We start from the raw sequence: 23027 nt of genomic DNA on the forward strand, positions 1-23027 counted from the left end.
TGACAATTCTTAAAATTATAGGTTCCCCTCTCTCTCTCATTTTTTTAAAAAAAATCTCAGATATAGTTTATGCACTAGGCTCTGTGAATCCCAAATCTAACTTATCCTTCTCAGAAATGGTATCTGCTCTCTCCAAATATATCTCGGCGCAGGAATGCAATCCCAGCTCATAACAAGATTTGAACAAACCTGCCACCTCTTTCCCAGCATTATCCAAGAACTATTTTATTTTGCAGCACTCAAATAATAAAATAAAATACAACTGTTTGTGGAAAGTGTCATTCCCCCACACCTTGGGGGGGAAAAAATGTCCGGTGAAAACTAAAAAAAAAAGAACAAAAAACACAAGCCCACACATACACACAACACAACACACACAAATCAATTTCAAGATATGTACAACATTCTCCTGGCTATTTTTGTCGATGTTTTTTTTTTTAAAAAAAGCTTTGCTTTGAAAAGGGTCAATTCTGTTTGCAAGGGAAACATCCCATCAAACCCATTTTGTTTTGGAAAACAAAATAAAAATGGTTTAAAAAAAAATTAGAAAATTGGCAGATTGGTAGGAGCCCAAGTTAAAACTCAATATCGAAATATCCCCAAATTGTTTTTCAAGCTGGCTCCCAAATCCCCAGCAGGCTTACCTTGAATGCAAGGATCTGCCTCTGCTCTGCCTCCAAAAGGGAATGCATGACTGACATCTAGCATGTCAGGAATCCTGGCTGAGATGGAATCGGAGAGGCTAGCTTTCTACCTTTAGGGGACATTTTCCTATCTCAAACTTTTAACGACCTGGGATTCAAAAGAAAAAGATGAGATGGTTTTGTTTAATTTAGAAGTGCTCCACTTTTGAATGTCGGGGCAGAAAGGAACGTTTGAAAAGAGACCACTGCCGTATAGCACAAAACTCGCAAAATGCAGTTGTGTTATATAATAGACAGCCAAGATTGACCTGACAGGGGAAAATGACCCTTTTGATCTAACACACCTGAAAAGCATCTCCTGGAGGAGAGGTTGGGGTGTGTGTGTGTGTCACAAAATGCACCTCTCTAATTTAAGCAATGGCTCCCACACAGAGAGCCAAAATGCATCTATATTGAAGAACAACAATTTTTTAAAAAAAATACTGATAAAAATTTTTAAGGTCCGCCCGGTTGAAAACTCATTTCTTCAAGTATGCACCCATATCAGCTGAATCTCTTCCAAAACAGGGTCTTATTCTACCCAAAATCCCGCTAACCCTGGGTCCCACCTCAGAAGGCAGTGGCTGAAAAAATGGCAATTTTCTCTTTGAAAATTTTTAAGATTTTGCGGGTTGCAAACCGGAGAAGCTTAAGGCTTGATTTACACGGGGAGATTTGGTGGTGGCTAAGACCTTACAAGGCGCTGGTTCGCTCCCCGTCGATTTTCTTGCTGTACGGGACGGAAACAGCGGTGAAATCCTTCAATTCGTCTTTCTCGGCCTGATCTAGGGTCCCGTTCCTCTTGGCCATGATCTGGTTGATTTCCATAAAGGTTTTGTTCTTGGTTTCGGGGACGATGAGAAAGACGTAGACGGCGGTGGCCAGGCAGATGGCACAAAAAATTAGGAAGCAGTAAGGCCCCAGTCCTTGCTGGTGAAGGAACAAACAGAAGGAAGAAACATTTGTAAGAGAAGACAGCGATTGCATCGGCCAGCAGCTTTCCAAAAACATTTTTATTTGGGGAGAAAATTTATTTTCACTTCGGGAGAAACCTTGGCTCAAAATCCAGCTGAAGGTTTTGGGTTTCGTAAGGAACCATTCAGACATAAGAGTTATAAAGCTTTGCCTCCGATCCAAACTGCAGGTTTAGACAGACACCCCCAAATTTCCATTGTTAAGTGAGACAGCTCTTAAGTGAATCGCTGCTTTTGTTAAGTTGTTAAATGAGTCTGGATTCCCCCACTGACTTTGCTTGTCAGAAGGTCGCGAAAGGCAATCGTGTGACCCTAGAACACTACAACCGTCATAAGGACAAGTCAGTTGCCAAGCGTCTGGATTTTGATCGGGTGTTGGGATGCTGCAAGGGACGTTAAATGTGAAAAAGGGTGATGAGTCATTGTTTTTCCAGTGCTGTTGTTAACTTAGAAAAGTCACTAAATAAAAGGTGGTCAGCCAAGGGCTATCTGTATTCACAAACGTCAGTTGCGTCCATCAAGACCTCGTGATTGACTTAATCAAGGTGGATGAAATTAATCATGGGTTTGGAGAAATGGGTCACGCCACCCGCTCAAAGTCAAGATTTCTTCTTTCGTATGTTCCCACGGATTAAAGCAGAATGCAATACGAATTCTCCCGTTTGCAAAAAAAAAAGTTACAGAGCAGAATTTTTAGCTCCAAGCAGCTGAAAACCAAGCCCGTGTTTGCAAAAAGTTTTCAGAGCTTTTTTTTTAAAAAACAAAACAATTTTTTACCTCCAAGTAGGTGAAAACCAGCCCGACGGTGAAATTTGACAGCCAGTGGACCGAGCCCCCCACCATGAAGGCTGCCGGGCGAGAGGATTGCAGAAACATTTCCATTATCATAACGCTCGGAATGGGGCCTAAAAAGGAACAAATTGGAATAGAGAAAGGGGTTTGTCCAAGAAGAACAAATTCAACTTTCAATTTCCCTCCCCCCATCTTATGCCTGGCTGAACTTGCAAGCTGGCGTTGCCCACGCTTCTCCATTGAGGTTCCTTCATGAGGACTAGAAATTTAGATGCCTATAGTACGGTAATTATACTTCATTCTATTATACGTAATTTTGTTAGATTTTTTTTAACAGGATAAAAGCAATACGAAGAATAAAACGGAGAATAGAAAAGTTTTGACAATTATAAATGCACTTATATTTTATCCTCTAAGGTTACATCGCAATTTCCTGCTTCTACAATCCTCACATCCATACATTGCTAAAAAATTTTTTGTTTCCTCCAAAAGTCCATCAGGGGTTTCCAGTCAGAACTAAATGCAACAGTTGATTATTATTTTTAAAGTGAAAAGTTAATTTTGCCACCTCTTAATGTTGCTCATCATTGAGGACTAGAAACATGGAGGGGGTTTTAATTCGAAGAAACTACATCTCAAGGGCTTTTTGTTTTATAGTGTCCAGTACAATTATGAGTGTTATAGAGACAATATATGTCATAGGTAGTAGTCAGTGGGAGGTGTGAAAGCGTTGACAAGCCAACTTAGATATAAGGCTGGTTTGTGTGTGTCCTCTGAGCGTACACCCATAAACCAGGCAGCGACACTACTTACTTGCACCAATGGCGTGTCCCATGACGTAAACGATTACAGAGGCAATGCTGAGGTAAGGCATCCACGAGATCGCCTGGGGGAAAAATTGAAATTTATAAATTATTAAAAAAATAATTAAAAGAGGTTGAGACTTTGGAAAGAGTGCAGAGAAGAGCAGCAAAGAGGATCAGGGGACTGGAGAATAAAATATATAAGGAACGGTTGAAGGAATTGGGTATGTCTGGTTTAATTTAATTTAATTTAATTTAATTTAATAATATTTATATACCGCCCTTCTCCCTGAGGACTCAGGGCGGTTCACAGGGCAGAATAAAATACTAAATACAAACGTTAAAACAAGATTAAATAATTGCCCATATTAAAACAGTTGGAATCAAGTTCTAAAACACCAAGTTAAAATTAAAACACAAGACTAAAAACCCCACCAATCCCCATCAGGCTAGGCCGGCTTGAACAAACAGAAACGTCTTGAGATCGCGACGAAAGGAGCGAAGATCGGGCGCCATCCGGAGCTCTACCGGTAGCTGATTCCACAGCTCCGGAGCGCCCACAGAGAAGGATCTCCCCCTGGGGACCACCAATCGACATTCTCTGATCGGTGGCACCCTGAGGAGGCCCTCTCTGTGGGAACGCACAGGGCGCAGGGAGCTTGATGCCGGCAGCAGATGTTCCCTAAGGTACTCCGGCCCCATGCCATGAAGGGCTTTAAACACTGTTACCAGTACCTTGAATCTCACCCGGAAGACAACTGGCAACCAATGCAGCTCACGGAGCAGCGGTGTAACGTGGGAGTATCGGGAGACTCCCAACACAACTCTCGCGGCTGCATTCTGTACCAGTTGGAGCTTCCGGGTGGTCCTCAAGGGCAGCCCCATGTAGAGAGCGTTGCAGTAGTCTAGACGAGAGGACACGAGCGCATGAGTGACCGTGCACAAATCATCCCGGCTAAGATAGGGCCGCAACTGGCGCACCAGGCGAACCTGGGCGAAGGCCCCCCTAGTCACAGCTCCTATATGGTCTTCCAGGGTGAGCCGTGAATCTAGGAGGACTCCCAAGTTGCGAGCCCTATCTACGGGGGGTAATAGTTCACCCCCCATAGCCAAAGGTGGAACATCCGAATAAACCCGGGATGAAGGTATGCAGAGCCACTCAGTCTTGTCGGGGTTGAGCTGGAGTCTGTTCCTCCCCATCCAGACCCGAACCGCCTCCAGGCACCGGGACATCACGTTGAGGGCATCACTGGGGTGGTTTGGGGTCGAAAGGAAAAGTTGGGTATCATCAGCGTACTGATGATACCCAACTCCAAAGCCACGAATGATCTCACCCAGCGGTTTCATGTAGATGTTGAACAGGAGAGGCGAGAGGACCGACCCCTGAGGAACTCCACAAATGAGAGACCTCGCGGTCGACCTCTGCCCTCCTGCCAACACCGACTGCGAACGTCCCCGGAGATAGGAGGAGAACCACTGTAAAACTGTGCCTCCCACTCCCAATCCCCTGAGACGCCGCAGCAAGATACCATGGTCGATGGTATCGAAAGCCGCCGAGAGGTCTAATAGGACTAGAACAGAGGAATATCCCCTGTCCCGAGCCCTCCAGAGATCATTCACCAGCGCGACCAATGCCGTCTCCGTGCTGTGCCCGGGCCTGAAACCCGATTGGTACGGGTCTAGATAATCCGCTTCATCCAGGACCAGAGGGAGCTGATGCGCCACCACACTCTCAACAACCTTCGCAAGAAAGCGAAGGTTGGAGACAGGACGAAAGTTGTTTAATACAGCTGGGTCCAAGGCAGGCTTCTTGAGGAGAGGCCTCACCACCGCCTCTTTCAAGACGGCGGGGAAGCAACCCTCACTCAGAGAAGCCGATATAACTGCCTGGAACCAGCTGCGTGTCCTCTCCCGGGCTGCATAGACCAGCCAGGAAGGGCACGGGTCCAATAAACACGTGGTGGTGCTCAGCCTCCCCATGATCCTGTCCACTTCCTCCGGAGTCACAGAATCAAACTCCTCCCAGATGAAGAGAAGGACGAGGGGGGACATGATAGCAGTCTTCCAGTATCTCAGGGGCTGCCCCAAAGAAGAGGGAGTCAAGCTATTCTCCAAAGCACCGGAAGGCAGGACAAGAGGCAATGGATGGAAACTCATCAAGGAGAGAAGCAACCTCGAAATAAGGAGGAAATTTCCTGACAGTGAGAACAGCTTGCCACCAAAAGTTGTGGGTGCTCCATCACTGAGGATTTTAAGAAGAGGTTGGACCTCCATTGGTCTGGAATGATACGGTCTCCTGCTGGGGGTTGGACTAGAAGACCTCCAAGGTCCCTTCTGTTATTCTATTCTATTCTATTCTATTCTGTTCTGTTCTGTTCTGTTCTGTTCTGTTCTGTTCTGTTCCGTTCCGTTCCCACATCCCATGAAAGAAAGGAAGCATGCTATGGTAGAATCTAGGCTAAAATTGTGGGTTCCCCCCCCAGTTGTACCACCTCAATCCTCTTCAAATTCAAGCCAATCAAAGGCCTTTTTTAAAACATACCTTCAGATTAAGGGCTATGGTTAGCACCCCACAAGCAACGCAGCAGATCCCGAAACCAGCCAGGAGCAAAACTCTTCGTCCCAGAGCCTCAACGATAAAGACCTGCCGAGGAAAAAGAGCTAGTTTGGGAAACCCAAGACCATAAGGCACCGACACAACTCACTCCCATCATTCCCTTGCATGTCTTCCCCACATCCTGCAAACGACATTGACTTAGCAAACTCTGCTGTCCACCTTTCTTTACTAAACAGCTGGCAAGAGTAAGAATTCCTAAGTTGAGTTCAATTTCCTTTGTTTTTGTGTGTGTGTGTGTGTGTGTGTGTGTGTGTGTGTGTGTGTAGGGGGGTTCTTCTCTATCTCTCTCTCTCTCTCTCAAAGCCAAATCAAAATAAATCATACCGCAACGATAGTCATCACCACGTTGACGGCTCCTGTTCCCACCGTGACGAACTGAACGCGGCTTTCCGCAATCCCTGCATTCGAGTAAATCCGGTCCGCGTAGTAATACACCTGCAAAACCAGATGGAAAAACATTCCCGAGAGCGTGAAATTTGACACCCCTCGATCTTTCCTTGTGGTCTCCTTCTCCGATAACTGCTCCGCCCCCCCCCCCAACACAGTTTATAAACTTTCCGTTTAAACCAATCCTTTCAACTCTCCTCTCACAATATTCAATGGAAAAAAGAGGGGGTGGGAAAACGAGCGGGGGGCGAGTCTGGATGACCTCTAGGGAGCCCCCAACTTCTCCAAATCGTGCCTTTGCAAGGCTCGTACCGCGTTGACCCCAGAGAGCTGCTGCCCCATCATCATGACGACGATGGAGATGAGCTGCCAGCGGAGGCCTGGGTAGGTGAAGAGGGTCAACACCGACATCCGTCCTTCGGCTTTTTCCGCCTGGTCTTCCTGTCGCATCTCCTCCATCTCCTCCTCCACGTCATCCGAGCCTCGCAGCTTCTTCAAAGCTAGGCGGGGGGAGGGGGGAAAAAGGGGGAGATGAAAAAAATAAATAAAATAAAATCTCACAGCAGACACCCCCCCCACACACACACACCTGGCTTAAAACTTTCCAGAACGTCAACTTAGAATCGGAAAAAGACACGGCACGAAAGAAAAGAGGGCTGGAGAGGGAAGAGGAAAACTCAAGGCAGCCAAAACACTGGGAGGCGAGTATTCCTAGAAGGGTCAGCTGGAAAAACCGTACCTGTCCTTGCGCCCACTTCGTCGCCTTTCTGGATCAGCAGATACCTGGGACTCTCGGGGAAGAATGGCAGTAAGAGAAGCTGCAATGCGGCGGGCACTCCGGTAAGAGCCATGAGGACTGGCCAGCCTTGCAGGGAAAGAGGGAGACGTGTCACAAACGCACCCCACAACCCTTGTGCCCTGCCCCCACCCCCGTGCTGCAGAAGCCTGTCTGGTTTACCTTCGGCGCTCCCCAGGATCATCCTCATGCCGAGAATCTGAGCCGCCAGGATCCCCACCGTGATGAACAGCTGCGGCATCACCCCGATAGCGCCTCGAAGGTTTTTGGGGGACATCTCCCCAAGGTACATGGGGACCACGTTGGAAGAAAGGCCTGATTTGGAAAATGGCAACAGAATTCGGAGAGCTTTCAAGGAGGGAATGGACTGCCGTCTGTCAACAAGGGTCTCCTGCTTGAGTGGTGGGTTGGTCTAGATGACCTACAAGGTCCCTGTTATTCTATTCTATTCTGCTCTAATTCTGTTCTGCTCTAATTCTATTCTATTCTATTCTGCTCTAATTCTTTTCTATTCTATTCTGCTCTAATTCTATTGTATTCTGTTCTATTCTGCTCTAATTCTATTCTATTCTATTCTTCTGTTCTGTTGTTCCATTCCATTCTAATTATATTATACTATATATTCTATACTATGTTGTATTGTATTGTATTCCATTCCATTTCCTATTCCACTCCGCTCTACTTTACTGTCATGGTTCCGATTAATGAGACAATGCTGCAAACATTGACATTTACGTTGTATTGTATTGTATGTTGTGTTGTATTGTATTCTATATTCTATTCGATGTATTGTATTGTATTATATTCCATTCCCTATTCCATTCCCCATTCCCTATTCTATTCCTATTCTCTTCTATTATTTCTATTCTCTTCTAATCTTTTATTTCTATTCTATTGGAACACAGCCTTTACCCCCACATGATGCCTTTCCTGCCAATAACATTTTTTTATTCCACTGCTTAAAGGACGATTCCTTGATTTCTGCACCCTTCCTCTAAATATTTTCTTTCCTTCTTCCTCTTCCATATCCCTAACCTCTAACACACCATACCTCAACCTTGGCAACTTTAAGACAGGTGGACTTCAACTCCCAGAAGTCCCCAGCCTAATAAATGGACTAAGACAGATGGAGGTTGCCCTTTGTCTTCGTGCCGGGAGCTCTCACCTGCGCAGATGCCAATAATGATGCGGCAAATGATGATCACTTCAAAGGTCTTGGCTATCTTGGAGGTCCCCATGAGGATGGCGGGGATGATGGAGAAGATGTTGTTGATGAGGAGCGTGCCTTTTCTGGAAAGGAGGAGGAGAACATCTCAAGAGGTTGAGGAGATTCAACCTGGAGCTCGAAAGCAGGGGTCTTCAGACTTGGCCCTTTGACGACTTTGTGGACTTCAACTCCCAGAATTCCTCAGCCGGCTGAGGAATTCTGGGAGTTGAAGTCCACAAGTCGTCAAAGGGCGACGTTTGAAGACCCCTGCTCTAAAGAATGAAGATGTGGCCATCAACCTTCTTCCTCTCTAGACAAGATCCTTCGTCATTCCACAGCAGACCATCCCAGGAGGTCCTCTTTGCTTGGACATCCAACCACACCCAGGTTGGATGTTTCTCCTGGCACGGCCAATGTTTTTTTATCTCCCAGGCTAGCACTTGACCCAGGGTGTGAATTGTGCAAGCAATAAGAAGAAGGAACTCTTCTTCTTCCACCTACCTGCCACAGTTGTTCACCATGGGCCCCACCATCAACGACCCAAAGAACCCACCAAGTGGGAAGAAGGACACACTCAAAGACCAGAGAGCTGTCATCAGACTGTTGTCCATATATTCACTGTACCGTCCCTTGTACGTTTCATTGTAAAATTGTTGCATGAACTGAAAGAAGGATGGATGGAAGAAAGGACCACTCAGAGGGGGACCAACAAGCACCCCAACTTGTGTGCCTGAGTGGGGGGGGCTTCCTATGAGTTGGGTACCTATCCTTCTCAGCCAGCAAAATTTGTGGGTTGTAGCAGAAAGCACCTAGGCTGGCACAAGTGGGTTTAAGCAATAAAATCTAATTGCTACTTCTTTCTAAATCTGGGTTTCTCTATCTTGGCCACTTTGAAGAGAAGATTTCAACTCCCAGAATCCCTCTGGGATTTGAAGCCCACGGCTCTTAAAGGGGCAGAAATAATAATAATAATAATAATAATAATAATAATAATAATAATAATAATAATAATAATAATAATAATAATAATAATAATAATAATAATAACGAAGAAGAAGAAGAAGAAGAAGAAGAAGAAGAAGAAGAAGAAGAAGAAGAAGAAGAAGAAGAAGAAGAAGAAGAAGAAGAAGAAGAAGAAGAAGAAGAAGAAGAAGAAGAAGAAGAAGAAGAAGAAGAAGAAGACGCCCTATCTGCATTTTGGGGCATCTCTGCCTTCTTTGAAATTTATAAACTGCCCATCAAAGCCCACCAAATGAATTCAATAAACCCCAACGAACCGGAGCTGGAGAATTGATCACGGAGACATTATATCCATACTGGAAGGATGATCCAAAGGCGGCAATGAGGGTCACTAGAGAAAGCATCAAAGTCATTTTCTGCAAAAAAAATAAATAAATCAAGAGACACAGAAACAATATTACTGAACTAACGCAGATAAACTAAAAGAGACCGCATTACTCTTCAAAAACCCTTCTAGCTGAGTGCCTCGGTCTTCCCATCTGCAAAATGGGGAAGTCACTTAAGGGAATCAACTTAGAGCATCCTCTTAATCAGCTAAGCCAAGGTGTAAACATGGAGTATTTCAACAGCGCTTTTAATCCATGCCGAGAAAATGAGTGTGGACTGCAGGGACCCTCATTCGTTTTCAGTCCCAGGGACTGAATTGGTAGTCCCGTTGGCAGCCCAGGAAATTTGGGGGTTGTCCCACCCGAAAAATGAGACAGCCTTTAAAAATGTTTATTACAGTGGAGGCTTCTGTGATCATTAAAAAAAAAACGTGTCCATTTCTGTTCCCCACCCTGAAATGAAAACCTGTACTCACCCCCTTCCCCGGTTCCTGTGGCGTGGGCAGCGGCATTTTCACACTTCCCTGCCCTGCAGACCTGAAGGGTGGAATGGAAAAAAAAAGAAAAATAATTATACATTCGCAAGACAGGGCTATAAAGGTGTGCAATTAAATGCAGGGAGCAAGATAAGCTGGTGACGGGCATAGCAGCATTTTTTTTTTTACAACCCTGCTCCCGGATAAAATGGATAAAACCCTGGGCCTTTGCAACCTTTGATAGAGCTTCTTGTGTAGCTCATTCCCCCCCCCCCCACACACACACCTTTTAGTTCAAACCACAGGCTGGTTGCAGGGATGGTGGAAGAAGAAACGGGTTCGAATAATGCCTGTGCCAAGTGGAGAGAAAAAAAGGGGGGGTTGGAATCCTTTGTTTAACCTTCCCCAATCTCTTTTCCTTGTCTTCGAAGATTCTCCAATAGAATTTTTTTCAACCTTGGCCACTTTCAAGATGTCTGGACTTCAACTCTCCAGACATCCTAAAATGGCTAAGGCTGAGAAACACTGCCCTGCACAAATTCTTTTCCAAAGCACTCACAACTACCCCAACACTCCCTTTTTAAAAACCTGCCACAACTTTCTAGTTAGTTGGTGTTACACCTCCCACGAACGCAGCCTGGGGCTTATTGGAATTGGATTGTAGTTCACGTTTTCCCTCTTCGTGGTGTGTCTCCTGCTTTTTTCACCTCCGGAGACGTTTTTTAAAAGTAGCTTTGAAAAGTTAGGCAGCAAGTTTAATAAGCAGACTAGGAAAACACACACACACACACACACACACAAGGAAAAATGTTTTATTTAGTGTCATCGGAATAAGAAGCAGCAAATTCCAGGTTTTGGAGACCAGAACATTTGGCTACCTGGATAAGAAAACAGGATGCTTGGCTTTAGGGAAAATATTTTGTTGTGAATTAAAATTGGCTATTTCTAAAAATCAGCATTTTGAAGCTCGGTTATGTACGGCATGTGTCTGCGTTGCAGAACTCATTTTTTAAAAAAACAACAGGGCTAGCTGTGGATGATAGGAATTGTAGTCTTCGGTCACAGAACACCACTTTCAATTTTTTGGCGCACTTTCCAACACATCAAGAACAGGAAACACACACACACACACATACACAGAGCGAAAACCCCAATCCATCACACAAAAAAGTAGATTTCTCTTTTTGGATCTACAATCAACCTGGCTACGAATCAAACTGAAGTTAGGAAAATAAGTTTGCAATGCCAGAGAAACATAATGGCACCCAGGCCTTTCATTTCTAAATCATTTCTAAAGAAATCATTTCTAAAGAAAGGATGTCTAAAACAAAAGGGTGAGCCAAGCATCCAGGCAGGAGCTAGCCATGAGCCAATTCGTGTTTTTTTTTAAAAAAATAGTAATAATTGATTTTGGAAAAGGATTTTCTCAAAAGGTTGAAACAAAAATACAAAACATGAAAAGAAAAACAGCCAACTGCTTTCATTTTGAGCAATGATTCCACAAAGGGTTTATTAATTCCAAATAATTTATTTTTCTTCCTGGGTTTTTCCAAGCCTTCTGCTTTCTCCTTTCCACTTCAATTTTCCCCACCAGTCCCCATCCCACTCAATTTGTTGCCCCTCTTTTGTATTCCCCTGTAGGATCCCATCAACCCCAGCTAGCTAGCTGGCTGGGGATGATGGAGACCAAAGCCAATTCTCCCGTTGGGGGAAAAAAAAAACCTCCTGCCATCAAAATCCGTTTTTTAAAAAAACCCCAACCGCATCACAGTTTATTCCCCTTTGAAAGACACCCTGCAAAGTTTATTTGACCCAGCTCCCTCCCAAATAAAAAAACAAAAGAAATAAATAAACCACTTGCCGAGCGAATTCTCTTCTCTAAAGTCTACCCAACACGATTCCAAAAATAAATCTTTTTGCATCTTTTGTTTTATTTTCCTTACCTTTAAAGCTCTAAGAATCCCTTCCCTTTTTTTTCCTTTTTTTTTTTTGAGCCAGCAATTTCCTTCTTGCAGAGGTTTTCTGGATGCCCTCACAGCTTGGCTGGTGTGACTGAACAAGCCAGAGGCCACCCATGTCCCTTCATCCTATATATTCCTTTCTTTTTCTGACCCCACCCCCCTTCCACCCCAGAAAATTCCTTTTTGTCTAAGGGTATCTGGGAGGGAACCATTGCTTACGTGACCCCTAACAGATAAGCCTCCGGCCATCCTCTGGAGAGCCTGTGGCTTTTTTCTTTTTTTAAACTCCTTTTCTGGCTGGGATGACCTCCATAACCCTTAAGTAAAAAATCACTGCAGCACGTAGACACAGCCCAAACCTCCGAACCAATTTAGTTTTTATTTTTTGGTAGGGAGGAAATTCCTGATTCTCCTTAGGGGTGCACAAAACCTTCTCTCTGCTTCTCTCCAGTTGTAGATTTAAGATTTCTCCAACCCACCAGAAGGGGGGGAAAAAGTTATCTTTGTTTGCAAAGGAATTGGAGGCTTCTTCCTAAGAGGATAAAACAAACATCCTTTTTTGTTTCGAAAAGGCGTAAAGACATCCTTCCGTTTGGTGCGTTTCACCAAGGATGCAGGCAGGAAAAATAAAATAGATGGTACAGAACAGCTAAATATATATCTATATCTATCTATCTATCTATCTATCTATCTATCTATCTATCTATCTATCTATCTATCTATCTATCTATCTATCCAATCCTCATCAAAGCTTAGCATGCAAAAAAAAAACTGCACAGCGATTTTGCCCAGTTTTGTTGGCATATACATTTAATAAAAGACTAATTTATTTATTTTTTTCAGGCAAATTAATGCAGGTCAAATATCTGGAAAGGCCGGCTTTGGAGAATGGGACATAGATTTAGGGGTTTTTTAAAAAATACATATGGTTGTGATTTTATTTTCCTCTTTTTTTTCTATTTGGTTTAGCTGAAAAACAAGGACCAGGGATAACTGGAGGCCAATAAATTCCTTTAAATTTTATTTACATCCAGTCCCCCCCCTCCTCTATAGACTTAATTATTTTATCCTGTACCCCAGGGTGGCTTAAAGTTTGTAAATATGCAGGGCATCCTTATCATGATATGCAAAGTTCTCCTCTCCTCTTCTCTGCCATTTTACTCCTTAATCACTAAACAAAATCAACCTGCCCTTATCTCAGGAAGGGCTAATCCCTCTGCCTGCAGGCTGGAGGGGAAGAGAGGAACCAAAACAAGGGGGGGGGGAATCCATAAAATGTAACATTTGCAAAAATTGGGAACTGCCTTTTCCTCTTGTGCCCAAAGCTGTTTTTCAACCTTGGCATCTTTAAAATGTGAAAATTCCCCAGCCAGCGTGCTTTAAGATATAGGTGGACTTCAACTCCCAGAATTCCTCAGCCAGCCTAGAGCTAGAGCTGGCTGGGGAACTCTGGGAACTGAAGTCCACACACACCTGAAAAGTTGCCAAGGTTGAGAAACATGGATTGTCCAAATAATTAAACGTGTGCATGGAATTGACTTCTGTGCTCAACCTGATAAGTCTTCGTCCTTCACTCACCTATTAACAACGTGGGAATTTTGTAGCGAGGCTATTTTTCCAGCCACAGGGAAACAATTCCAGCTGTTTTCTCCATCATTGAGGAACTCAGCCACCACTTTGAGAAATTAAAACACTACAATTTCGGCTTTGCTGCTCACAGTTGGCCCTGGAAACATAAGAAACATACAGCAGCATAGTGATTATATTGCACTTCCCTCCCAGGTTTAACAGAATAACAGAGTTGGAAGGGACCTTGGAGGTCATCTAGTCCAACTCCCTACTCAGGCAGGAAACCCTATACCATTCCAGACAAGTGGCTGTCCAGTCTCTTCTTAAAAACTTGCAGTGTTGGAGCATTCACAACATCTGGAGGCAAGACCTTCCATTGATTAATTGTTTTGGCTGTCAGGAAGTTCCTCCTTAGTTCCAGGTTGCTTCTCTCCTTGATTAGTTTCCATCCGTTGCTTCTTGTTCTGCCTTCAGGTGCTTTGGATAATAGCTTGACCTCCTCTTCTTTGGGGCAGCCCCTCAAATATTGGAAGACTGCTATCATGTCACCCCTCGTCCTTCTCTTCATTAAACTAGACCTACCCAATTCCTTCAACCATTCTTTTTTAATCTCCAGCCCACTAATCATCTTCGTTGTTCTTCTCTGCACTCTTTCCAGAATCTCTGACTTTTTTTATAATATGATGACCAGAACTAGATGCTGTGTTCCAAGTGTGGCTTTACCGAGGCATTATAAAGCGGTTTTAACACTTCACCTGATCTTGATTCTATCCCTCTGTTCATGCAGCCTAGGATGGTGTTGGCTTTGGGGGCTGCTGGCTCCCATTTTAAGTGATCCCAGATCCTTCTCGCGGTTGCTACTCTTGAGTCAGATTTCACCTGCTCTCTTCCCGTACGTTCGATTTTTCTTGCCTAAGTGTAAAACCTTACTTTTCTCTACACTGAATTTCATTTTGTTGCACGGGACCCAGCGTTCAAGTCTACCGAGATCCATCTGGACCATGAGCAACAGCTGGATCTTACACACACACATCTGGACTGGCCAAGTTTCCCAAGGCGGGTAGGTCCTGTAACCTTAGGCGTGTCCCCAGACAATAAAATGCAAGTGGATGGTTATCACATTTAAACCAGAAGTGGCCAGAAGCCAAAATGCATTTCCTCCCCTTAATACAGACATGTCAAACTCGCGACATCGGGCAACGTATCGGCACTGTTTCGCCACTGCCGGCAATGGGGTGGGCGCGGCTTCCGCGTGATGCGTTTGGCCTGCGGGCTGGCAGTTTGACACCCCTGCCTTAATAGGTCATGTTTAAGAATTTCTCAATTCACCCTTCCCCAAATTCCAACCCTGGGAAAAACAAATGACATTTTTGCAGCTGCTGCCTTCCAAATTTGGAACCCACTTCCTTTTAGAAAGTGGATACAGATAATCCTCAAGGTACAACTATTTGTTTAGTGACTACTCAAAGTGACCACAACACTGAAAAAAGTGATTTGTGACTCTTTTTGCACACTTACTGCAGCACCTCCATGGTCATGGGATCAAAATGTGGACATCTGGCAACTGACTCATAGACACAATGGTGGCAGGCTCCCCTAATCCCTTTTTGTCGCCTTCTGACAGGCCAACTAATTGTGTGTCAGACAGACCGATAGACAGACTGGAAGGCTGGCAGACAGACAGACAGATGTATATATAAAGAGGACTGTGCTTATTCAGAAAAAACAGGTAGAAAGATTTTCCAGGATTTGTATGCAATATACAAATTCTGGAAAATCTCTGTTCCTCTTTTTCAATTAAGCATGGTCCTCTTCACCAGTGTGGATTATATTATATTTACCTGTTTACTTTTTGCTGAGCCCAACTGATCTTTGCTATCTGCTCTACAAGTCACCATAAGCTCAGTTAATAAGAACAAATTAACTGACTGATAAACCAAGTGCTATCAGATGACCATTTTTTTTTATTTTTGTACTTTCAGCTGCTGCGTTCCAATTCTTCCCAGTGGATATGACTCCATCTCTTTCCAGTATGGGTTATGGTGTAGTAACAACAACTTGCACCTGAACATCAGCAAGACGAAAGAGATGATGCTAGACTTCCGGAGAAAAAAGGAGGAACCTGCCCCACTTTACATTGGGGAGGACTGTGTGGAGAGAGTTTCCTCCTTTAAATTTCTGGGAGTTTACCTCTGTGAAGATCTGACCTGGAAAGTTAACACAACCCAGGTGGCCAGAAAGGCCCAACAGAGGCTTCACTTTCTCAGGGTCTTGCGGAAGAACAGGGTAGAACAACGGCTAATGGCCCTCTTTTACCGGTCTACTATAGAGAGCGTCCTCTCGTATGGTATTGTGGTTTGGTCTGACAGCCGCGGATAGGAAAGTATTACAGAGGGTGGTGAGCACAGCACAAGACATGGTGGGCTGTTCCCTGACACCACTGGATGACCTCGCCAGGGCTCGCTGCCTTGGAAGAGTGAGGAAAATTCTCAGGGACGACTCACACCCTGGACGGTATCTCTTTACTCTCCTACTGTTGGGTAGGAGATACAGGAGTATAGCCAGCCGCACCAACAGGCTGAAGAACAGCTTCTATCCGTGGGCTATTAGGCTTTTGAACGGGAAATAATTTTTATAAACTTTATGCAGAATTGACTTGCGAGGCCGGTGTGTGGTACAATTAGTTCATATAGTGTAGTAAGATGGAAGGTTTGTTGTCACTGTGTGTTGGGGGGAGGGAGCAGGGGGGGGGAGGCTCAGCTAATCTCAATGTATACATGGTTGTACTTTGACAATAAAGGTTCATTCATTCATTCAAAGCTGGTGCAAATCTTTTAAAATACTGTTGTCAAGATCCTTTCAAAAATGGGAACTCATATAAGCTCTCACAGGAAGCGAAACCTGATATCAATCATAATTATAATACTATAAAACAGAGCAAACTTGACCCTTGCTCAATAAAACTGTTTGCCTTCAGGTCAATAAGACTCAAAGTGTTCAAAGTTACAAAAGTGATGTCAAAGCGTGACCGTTTTTCACACTTACGACCGTTGCAACATCCCCAAGGTCGCAGGATCAAAAATCAGATGCTTGGTGGCCACTGACTCATATTTATGATGGTTTGCAGCATCCCGGGGTCACGTGATCCCCTTTTGCGACCGTCCGACAAGCAAAGTCTACAGGGACACCCATTTCCCTTAACAACCTATTGCTATTAAACTAAACAACTGCAACGGTGGCAAGGAAGGTCGTAAAGTGAGGCCAAACTCACTTAGCCAACATCTGAGTTAACCACAGAAAATGTGGGCTCAGTTCTGGCCCAGGGATACCTGTGTGCCTCAATGACCAAGGTGGCTTCTGATGTTGCATTCAATCCTTCAGCCCTCCCTGTGGCTTTATAGGTAAGCGTGTAAGGGTACAGGTTTATACGTACGTTGTACGCAGCACGCTTAAACGTGGGTTACACATGTGTACACTTTGAGAGCAAGCAACACAGTTTCATTGTTTAATGGGTGCCGATGTGCCCACAGTTTTTTTTAAAGATGATAAAGTTTATCTTATCTGTCTTTTGTTTTTCCCAGCACCCAGCGAATGGGGCGTCTTGGAGGCTGCACTAAAAAACGGACTCAGGTTGAGCCATTCCTGGCTTCCCAAAACTTGGCACACCTGTTAAGTATTCTCCCAGCTTTGCATATCTGTTTCTCCCACCCAGCCATTCCTCCTCTTCCTCTGCATTCTTCTACCTTATCTCTTATCTTAATCCTTTGACACACACCCCTCTCCCCTCCAGCTTCTCGCAACTGAAAAGTAACTTTGGAGAGAAAGAGAGAAAGAGAAAAAAATATCCTCATCTCCTGCCTCCTTTCCTTTCATCCTTTTCATTCTGCATTCAGGTCCAGATTGCAATCTGCTTGGGGCAGAGATCCCTGGCTTAACTCTGGAGGCTGATGGGCTCCATCAATCATTAAACCTTATCCAGACAATAGGCAGGTGTTCCACCCAGGAGATAAAGGGTGGATTTTGTAAATGCATCCTCTTTGATCTCCCCCTCCCCCTCCCCATTTAATGCTGTGATACACTTATCCAAGGTGGCCCCACTCCTGGAGGGTCCCCTCTGGCCTCCTAGGGGTCCACAAAGTCAATGGGGGAAGCCGGATTCAGTTAACAACCGTGTGACTTAGTGAGTAATGGAACAACTGCAACGATTCGCTTAAGAAATGTGGCAAGAAAATGTCTCCCTCGGCAAATTAAGCCCCCTTCCGTGTTTGCACCGAACCACATCCACAAACTTTGCAGCTGCTGAAAAACTTAAGATTCTCTCTCTCACACACAACACGCACACACACACACACACACACACACAAACACACCGAGAATTAAGCAAAATAAGAACTGGATGGGGTTAGCCCAATTTGAGAACGCAGCCCCTCGCTTTTGATCTGACCTAGTTATCTCCGTGTCAGGTGAAGCACAACCCATCACCCTGTCTCAATTTCAGTGCGCCCCAACCAAAGTTACCTTTCCTTTTCCTAAGTCTACACAGAAGGTGAAAAAGTTGTGTAGCCCAAGCCAAGAGTCTGGAGTGAAAAAGACGGGTTTCAAACAAGGTTTAAAAGCAGGTGAGATGTTTTTCTGGGACAAGCAGACCCAGATACAGATGAAAGGAGTTAGATATATATATGTATTTTTTTTTTGCATTCCTTCAGAAACCTCCAGGGAACGGGATCCAAAAATAATATTTGTGAAGGTTGGCCTGGCGTTGGTTGAAATAAAAACTCTTGGCGCGTTCTCAAGCACCTCTGTTTTAAAAGCATCTCTTTTGAAGCATCCAAGGCTTCTTTGCAGAGAGCTGGGATTTAAAAGCCAGCTTCTGAAAAATGCATCAGCTTGTTAGGATCAAAGATGACTGACCACTGGTGGGTGGGGAGTGGGGGGGGAAAAATCACGTGACGAGATAAAAAATTAATTTGGAATTCACGGAGGCAGCCATAAAAATGGACTTTGGTCTCAGCTGAGGCTGTTTTGGACTATCAGACTTACTGGTTTTGTTTTAATCCAGGCTGGAATAACATTATTAATTCTTTCCCCCTCATTCCAGTCTAAAACAGGTGTTTATGATTCCAGCCTCAAAACTTTCCTTGGGGGTCCCCTTTAAAGGGCATATACAGACAGTCCTCAAGTTACGGCAGCTTATTTAGTGACCGTTCAAAGTTACAGCAGCGCTGGAAAAAATGTGATTGCAAAATCTGAAGTTCGGCTTGAGGACTAGCGAACTTGAGGGGGCTTCATCTCTCAATCAGGAAACCACAGTCCTGGCACAGAAAAAAAATAATAATAGCATTTTCTTGTCCAGCAGTCCCTTTTTATTAAGCTTCTGAACTAAAATCATTCACTTTTCTTTTTATACTTATCTCCATAACCCTGAGAACCCCTGTGAAATTGTAAAGACCTTTGCAATGACAACTCCTCAGCTGGAAACTGTGTAAAAAAAGGAGTAAAGCAAAAAACAGGGCAAATTCTTCCGATTGATAAAATCATCAATGACGTTCATCAGGTAGAAATCGGAACAAAAAGGCTGAATTTTGGCTTAAAAATATGGGAGACGCATTGGGCTAAAATACAGCCTAGGATAAGAAGAAGGAAAAAACAATCCATTCATTATAAGAGGAGAGAGAAATGGTGCCTAATGGTGCAAAATCAGGCCCCCCCTCCCCCATTTTTTTTACACACTCCAATCAGGTTTGTGTTTTTTTTACACACTCCATTCACACATTTAAAGAGCCCCACCTCAACTTACCTATTTCCAGTTAAGTCCCTTTTCACATCCAAACCAGAGGAAACCACAATTGCAATATGGGGGGAAAAATGAGCTAAAATGAATGATTGTGTCTTTTTCCCCCCCTGTCTTTGGACTTTGGTAGACAAACCAAGTTACTTCACAGCTTGACTTTGCTCTTTCGCCGCTGGGAATAACAATTTTCCTCTGTCCATCACCCACCACTTTGGAAAAAAAAGGAAAAAGCGAAGGCCAGGATGGGTTATTAAATAAAAACAGATATATATATATATATATATATTTCCCCCTCTGCAATTCCTCACTGGGATTGTTTCAAACCTCAGCCCGGTGCGGTTGTCGGCAAAAGCAAAGGAGCATTGCACACCTCTCTGTAACACACCTTACTTGGCAGGAAAAGCAGGGCTGCGGCGTTTCTTAGCCACAAAACTGTCACCGGGACAGACAAACAAACACAACACCCTTTCTTCACAATTCTACGAGGCAGAAGGAAAAAAAAATGCGGTGGTTGGGATTAGCACAAGGAGAAGAAACTGGGGGTCAAGAGGGAAGATTATTTGCCCACAAACACCATGCCAGATTTTGGGGCCAGTCCTGCACTGTTTATTATTTAACTCCCCTAACTACAACGAAAATGTGGCTAGTGTAAAGGAAAATGCAGCCGGCCGGCAGAGGAAAGAGCAAAACTCAAAACCAAATCAGGCACTCAAACTGTGTGCCTGGCAGGGATGTGGCTGAAAATACCCAGTGGTGAAAATCTATTTTACACAGTTGGTGTACTGTACACCTGTCCGTTCCCCCAACTCCCCTGTCAAGTGCCGAGTCTTACAATCCCCCAGCTAAATAATAATAATAATAATAATAATAATAATAATAATAATAATAATAATAATAATAATAATAATAACAACAACAACATTTTTTACACCCGTATAAAGAGGTGCATGTAATACTCCTCATTCCAAAAGGCTTCTGCAAAGAAGCAATTCAAGAGTTCGGCAGAGAAATAAACAGTGAAACAAGTTCTGCGGGCAAACAGTGGAACCATCTCTAGCCATCACAAGCCAGCAAAAGATAGCCTGGATTCCAGAGGGGGCCAGATCCTGGCTTGGATACCGTCATCCCAACCCTGTCTACCTCGCAGGGTTGGGATGAGGATGGCTAATGGAAGAGATGCCCAACTGGCTTTTCCACATTCCTAAGGTCTGCCTCCCTCTTTCGCTGTGGTATTTCATTAAAGGGCATTAAGAAATCTGGAGGAGTGCAAGTCTTGCCTTAGGCACAAGGGCAGCTCTCTCTCTCTCTCTCTCTCTCTCTCTCTCTCTCTCTCTCTCTCTCTCTCTCTCTCTCTCTCTCTCTCTCTCTCTCTCTCTCTCCATCCCTATCTATCTCTATCTATCTATCTATCCATCCATCCATCCATCCATATCTATCTATAGATATCCAACCTATCTGTTATCTGTCTATCCTTTCTATCCATCCATCCATCCATCCACCCACCCATCCATATCTATCTCTATCTATCTATCTATCTATCTATCTATCTATCTATCTATCTATCTATCTATCTATCTATCATCTATCTATCTATCTATCTATCTATCTATCTATCTATCTATCTATCTATCTATCTATCTATCCTTACATATCCATCCATCCATCTGTCATAAACATTGCTGTGTTTCTTCTTAGACTTAGATCTTCAATTTGGTTTAGGGACCTAAAAAAATTAATACCAGTCTGGGGGTGGGGGGTGCATTTGAGGAGAAGGGGTACATTTGATTCCGACCTACAGTCGGATTTACGGAACAGAATTTACGCATCTAGCAATAGCAAATTGGGGGTGGGGGGTGGGGGGGAGGAAGTGACCCTCTTGGGGTTATTTGGGTGACAACCGAACAGACAAACTCCATGTTTACATCCCCAAAAACTTTAATGGAAGCAAACACCCCAGCCCAGCCCAGCCCAGCCCGCTATTTACAAAGGAACAACCTGAGCACCAAAGAGTTGGTTGCCACGCACACCTTGCCACAATCCAAGCAGAGGGAAAGCAACGCCGATTTTGCAGAAAAACGGAGGAACAAAGGCAGAGCTGGACGCTTCCTAAAAGAGCGGAGTGTCTCCCTGGCTTCATATTCGGATGAAGTTTGAGTGCAAAGCACTGGTTTTTGTCAGCTCGGCTGCTCCAAGACAGAGTTTGGCTTGGCCCTGTGAAGGGGCACCAGGCTCTGGATCTCCAAAAACGTCTTGTCTTTGGTTTCAGGGATGATCTTCAAGATGTAAAGAAAAGTCACGAAGCTTATAGGGCTGGCAAGCAGGAGGCTGTAATGCCCTACGTAGTTCTGGAGAACAAAGGGAAAAGGTTGAGATCCCGAGAGATCTACGGGATCTCTTTTGACAAAGATCCAGGCTGAGGAGGAGTCCTTCTCACCCCCTGAGCTGTGTTTCTCAACCAAGTCTAAGATGTATGGACGTCAACTCCCAGAATGCCCCTGGCAGCATATATGTGAATATATGCATAAGGGTGCTTTTCCAGAGCTGAATGCAATGGAATTTGCTTTTAATGTATGCTGAAGAGTGTACATTTAAAGTGACAGTAACGTTTCTATTCTATTCTATTCTATTCTATTCTATTCTATTCTATTCTATTCTATTCTATTCTATTCTATTCTATTCTATTCTATTCTATTCTATTCTATTCTATTCTATTCTATTCTATTCTATTCTATTCTAATGTATGGACTTCAATCCCCAGAATTCCCCAGTCAGCCCAAGGGAGTTGAAATCGCTATATCTTAAACTTGTCAAGCATGAAAAATATGGCATTAAAGCTTCTGTTTGCCCAGAATAGGGATCCACCAGCTGGATACCTCTCTTTGCTATGGTTTACCTTTCCAAAGGACACCCAGCTCAGCCACAGAAAACGTGTTTTTCCCCACCACCCTCATCTTTCCTGGTCAAAAAAAAAGGGGGGGGTTGGCCTTCGTGATCTTGGGGTGGCTTTTTATTTCTTACTCCGAGAGACGGACGAAAAGCAGCTGCAGGTTTTTCTCACCTCTGCGTAGATGAAGATTAAGACGGTTGAGTAGTTCAGCACCCAGTGTATAAATTGTGCGACGACGTAAGCAGAGGACCGGGAAGACTGCAGAAAGAGTTCTCCGGTCACCAGGTTGATCAGGGCACCTGAGGCATCAAAAAAATGGAGGGAGGAAGGAAGGAAGGAAGGAAGGAAGGAAGGAAGGAAGGGAGGGAGGGAGGGAGGGAGGGAGGGAGGGAGGGAGGGAGGGAGAGAGAGAGAGAGAGAGAGAGAGAGAGAGATTTAAAATAATCCTCTCTTTTCTCTAAATTTCACCTCTGCGGTTTTCCTTCTGGCTTTTCAAGCAACTAATGGTGATCGCTCTCTGAATTTGGGGGTGCTTCCAGGCTGGGGTGTGGGGAGACCCAATTACCCAATCGGTTGGGGGAAATCCCAGGCCCGGGTGCGAATCTAGCCAATTCCCGTACAGATTGCCCGAGCCACCCACCCACCCACCCACAAACCCAGCTGCTTACTTGGCCCCATGGTGTGGACGAACAGGAAAATATTGAAGAGGACGTTGTTCAAGAACGACAACCAGGCAAA

The 23027-nt window shown here is 44.3% G+C and overlaps 2 protein-coding genes across 5 annotated transcripts; both read right to left on the minus strand.

Moving 5' to 3' along the window:
• Positions 1 to 80: 80 nt before the first annotated feature.
• LOC308675626 (solute carrier family 2, facilitated glucose transporter member 5-like) lies at positions 81 to 19715 on the minus strand. Of its 4 annotated transcripts, XM_081341086.1 has the most exons (15): positions 19409 to 19715; positions 15453 to 15675; positions 13621 to 13768; positions 10082 to 10142; positions 9537 to 9635; positions 8761 to 8921; positions 8218 to 8342; positions 7215 to 7367; positions 6996 to 7121; positions 6569 to 6756; positions 6194 to 6304; positions 5795 to 5896; positions 3263 to 3335; positions 2435 to 2562; positions 81 to 1613 (listed from the first exon to the last, which is right to left on the minus strand). In XM_081341086.1, the coding sequence occupies exons 4-15, from the start codon at positions 10115 to 10117 to the stop codon at positions 1377 to 1379; spliced, it is 1539 nt and encodes a 512-aa protein (XP_081197212.1). In that variant the 5' UTR covers positions 10118 to 10142; positions 13621 to 13768; positions 15453 to 15675; positions 19409 to 19715; the 3' UTR covers positions 81 to 1376. The 4 variants fall into 4 exon arrangements, with proteins under 4 accessions (XP_081197212.1, XP_081197210.1, XP_081197211.1 ...); XM_081341084.1 differs by having other exon boundaries at positions 6996 to 7367; XM_081341087.1 differs by having other exon boundaries at positions 1373 to 1609; positions 6996 to 7367.
• A 1806-nt stretch (positions 19716 to 21521) lies between these two features.
• LOC308675629 (solute carrier family 2, facilitated glucose transporter member 5-like) lies at positions 21522 to 23027 on the minus strand. The gene is made up of 3 exons (XM_081341090.1): positions 22958 to 23027; positions 22461 to 22588; positions 21522 to 21747 (listed from the first exon to the last, which is right to left on the minus strand). The coding sequence occupies exons 1-3, from the start codon at positions 22965 to 22967 to the stop codon at positions 21577 to 21579; spliced, it is 309 nt and encodes a 102-aa protein (XP_081197216.1). The 5' UTR covers positions 22968 to 23027; the 3' UTR covers positions 21522 to 21576.

The sequence above is a fragment of the Vipera berus genome (assembly GCF_964194415.1).
Source record: "Vipera berus genome assembly, chromosome: 17".
NCBI lineage: Eukaryota > Metazoa > Chordata > Lepidosauria > Squamata > Viperidae > Vipera > Vipera berus.

What these genes read in the sequence shown, in the direction of transcription:
- LOC308675626 (XM_081341085.1), bottom strand. Translation starts at nt 10,117, where the DNA reads ATGCCGCTGCCCACGCCACAGGAACCGGGGAAGGGG. An exon ending in CGAAGTGGGCGCAAGGACAG is followed by an intron (nt 6,757 to 6,995) that starts GTACGGTTTTTC and finishes CCCCCCGCCTAG; the next exon opens with CTTTGAAGAAGCTGCGAGGC. An exon ending in GGGACACGCCATTGGTGCAA is followed by an intron (nt 2,563 to 3,262) that starts GTAAGTAGTGTC and finishes GTTCCTTTTTAG; the next exon opens with GCCCCATTCCGAGCGTTATG.
- LOC308675629 (XM_081341090.1), bottom strand. An exon ending in TAATCTTCATCTACGCAGAG is followed by an intron (nt 21,748 to 22,460) that starts GTGAGAAAAACC and finishes TTTGTTCTCCAG; the next exon opens with AACTACGTAGGGCATTACAG.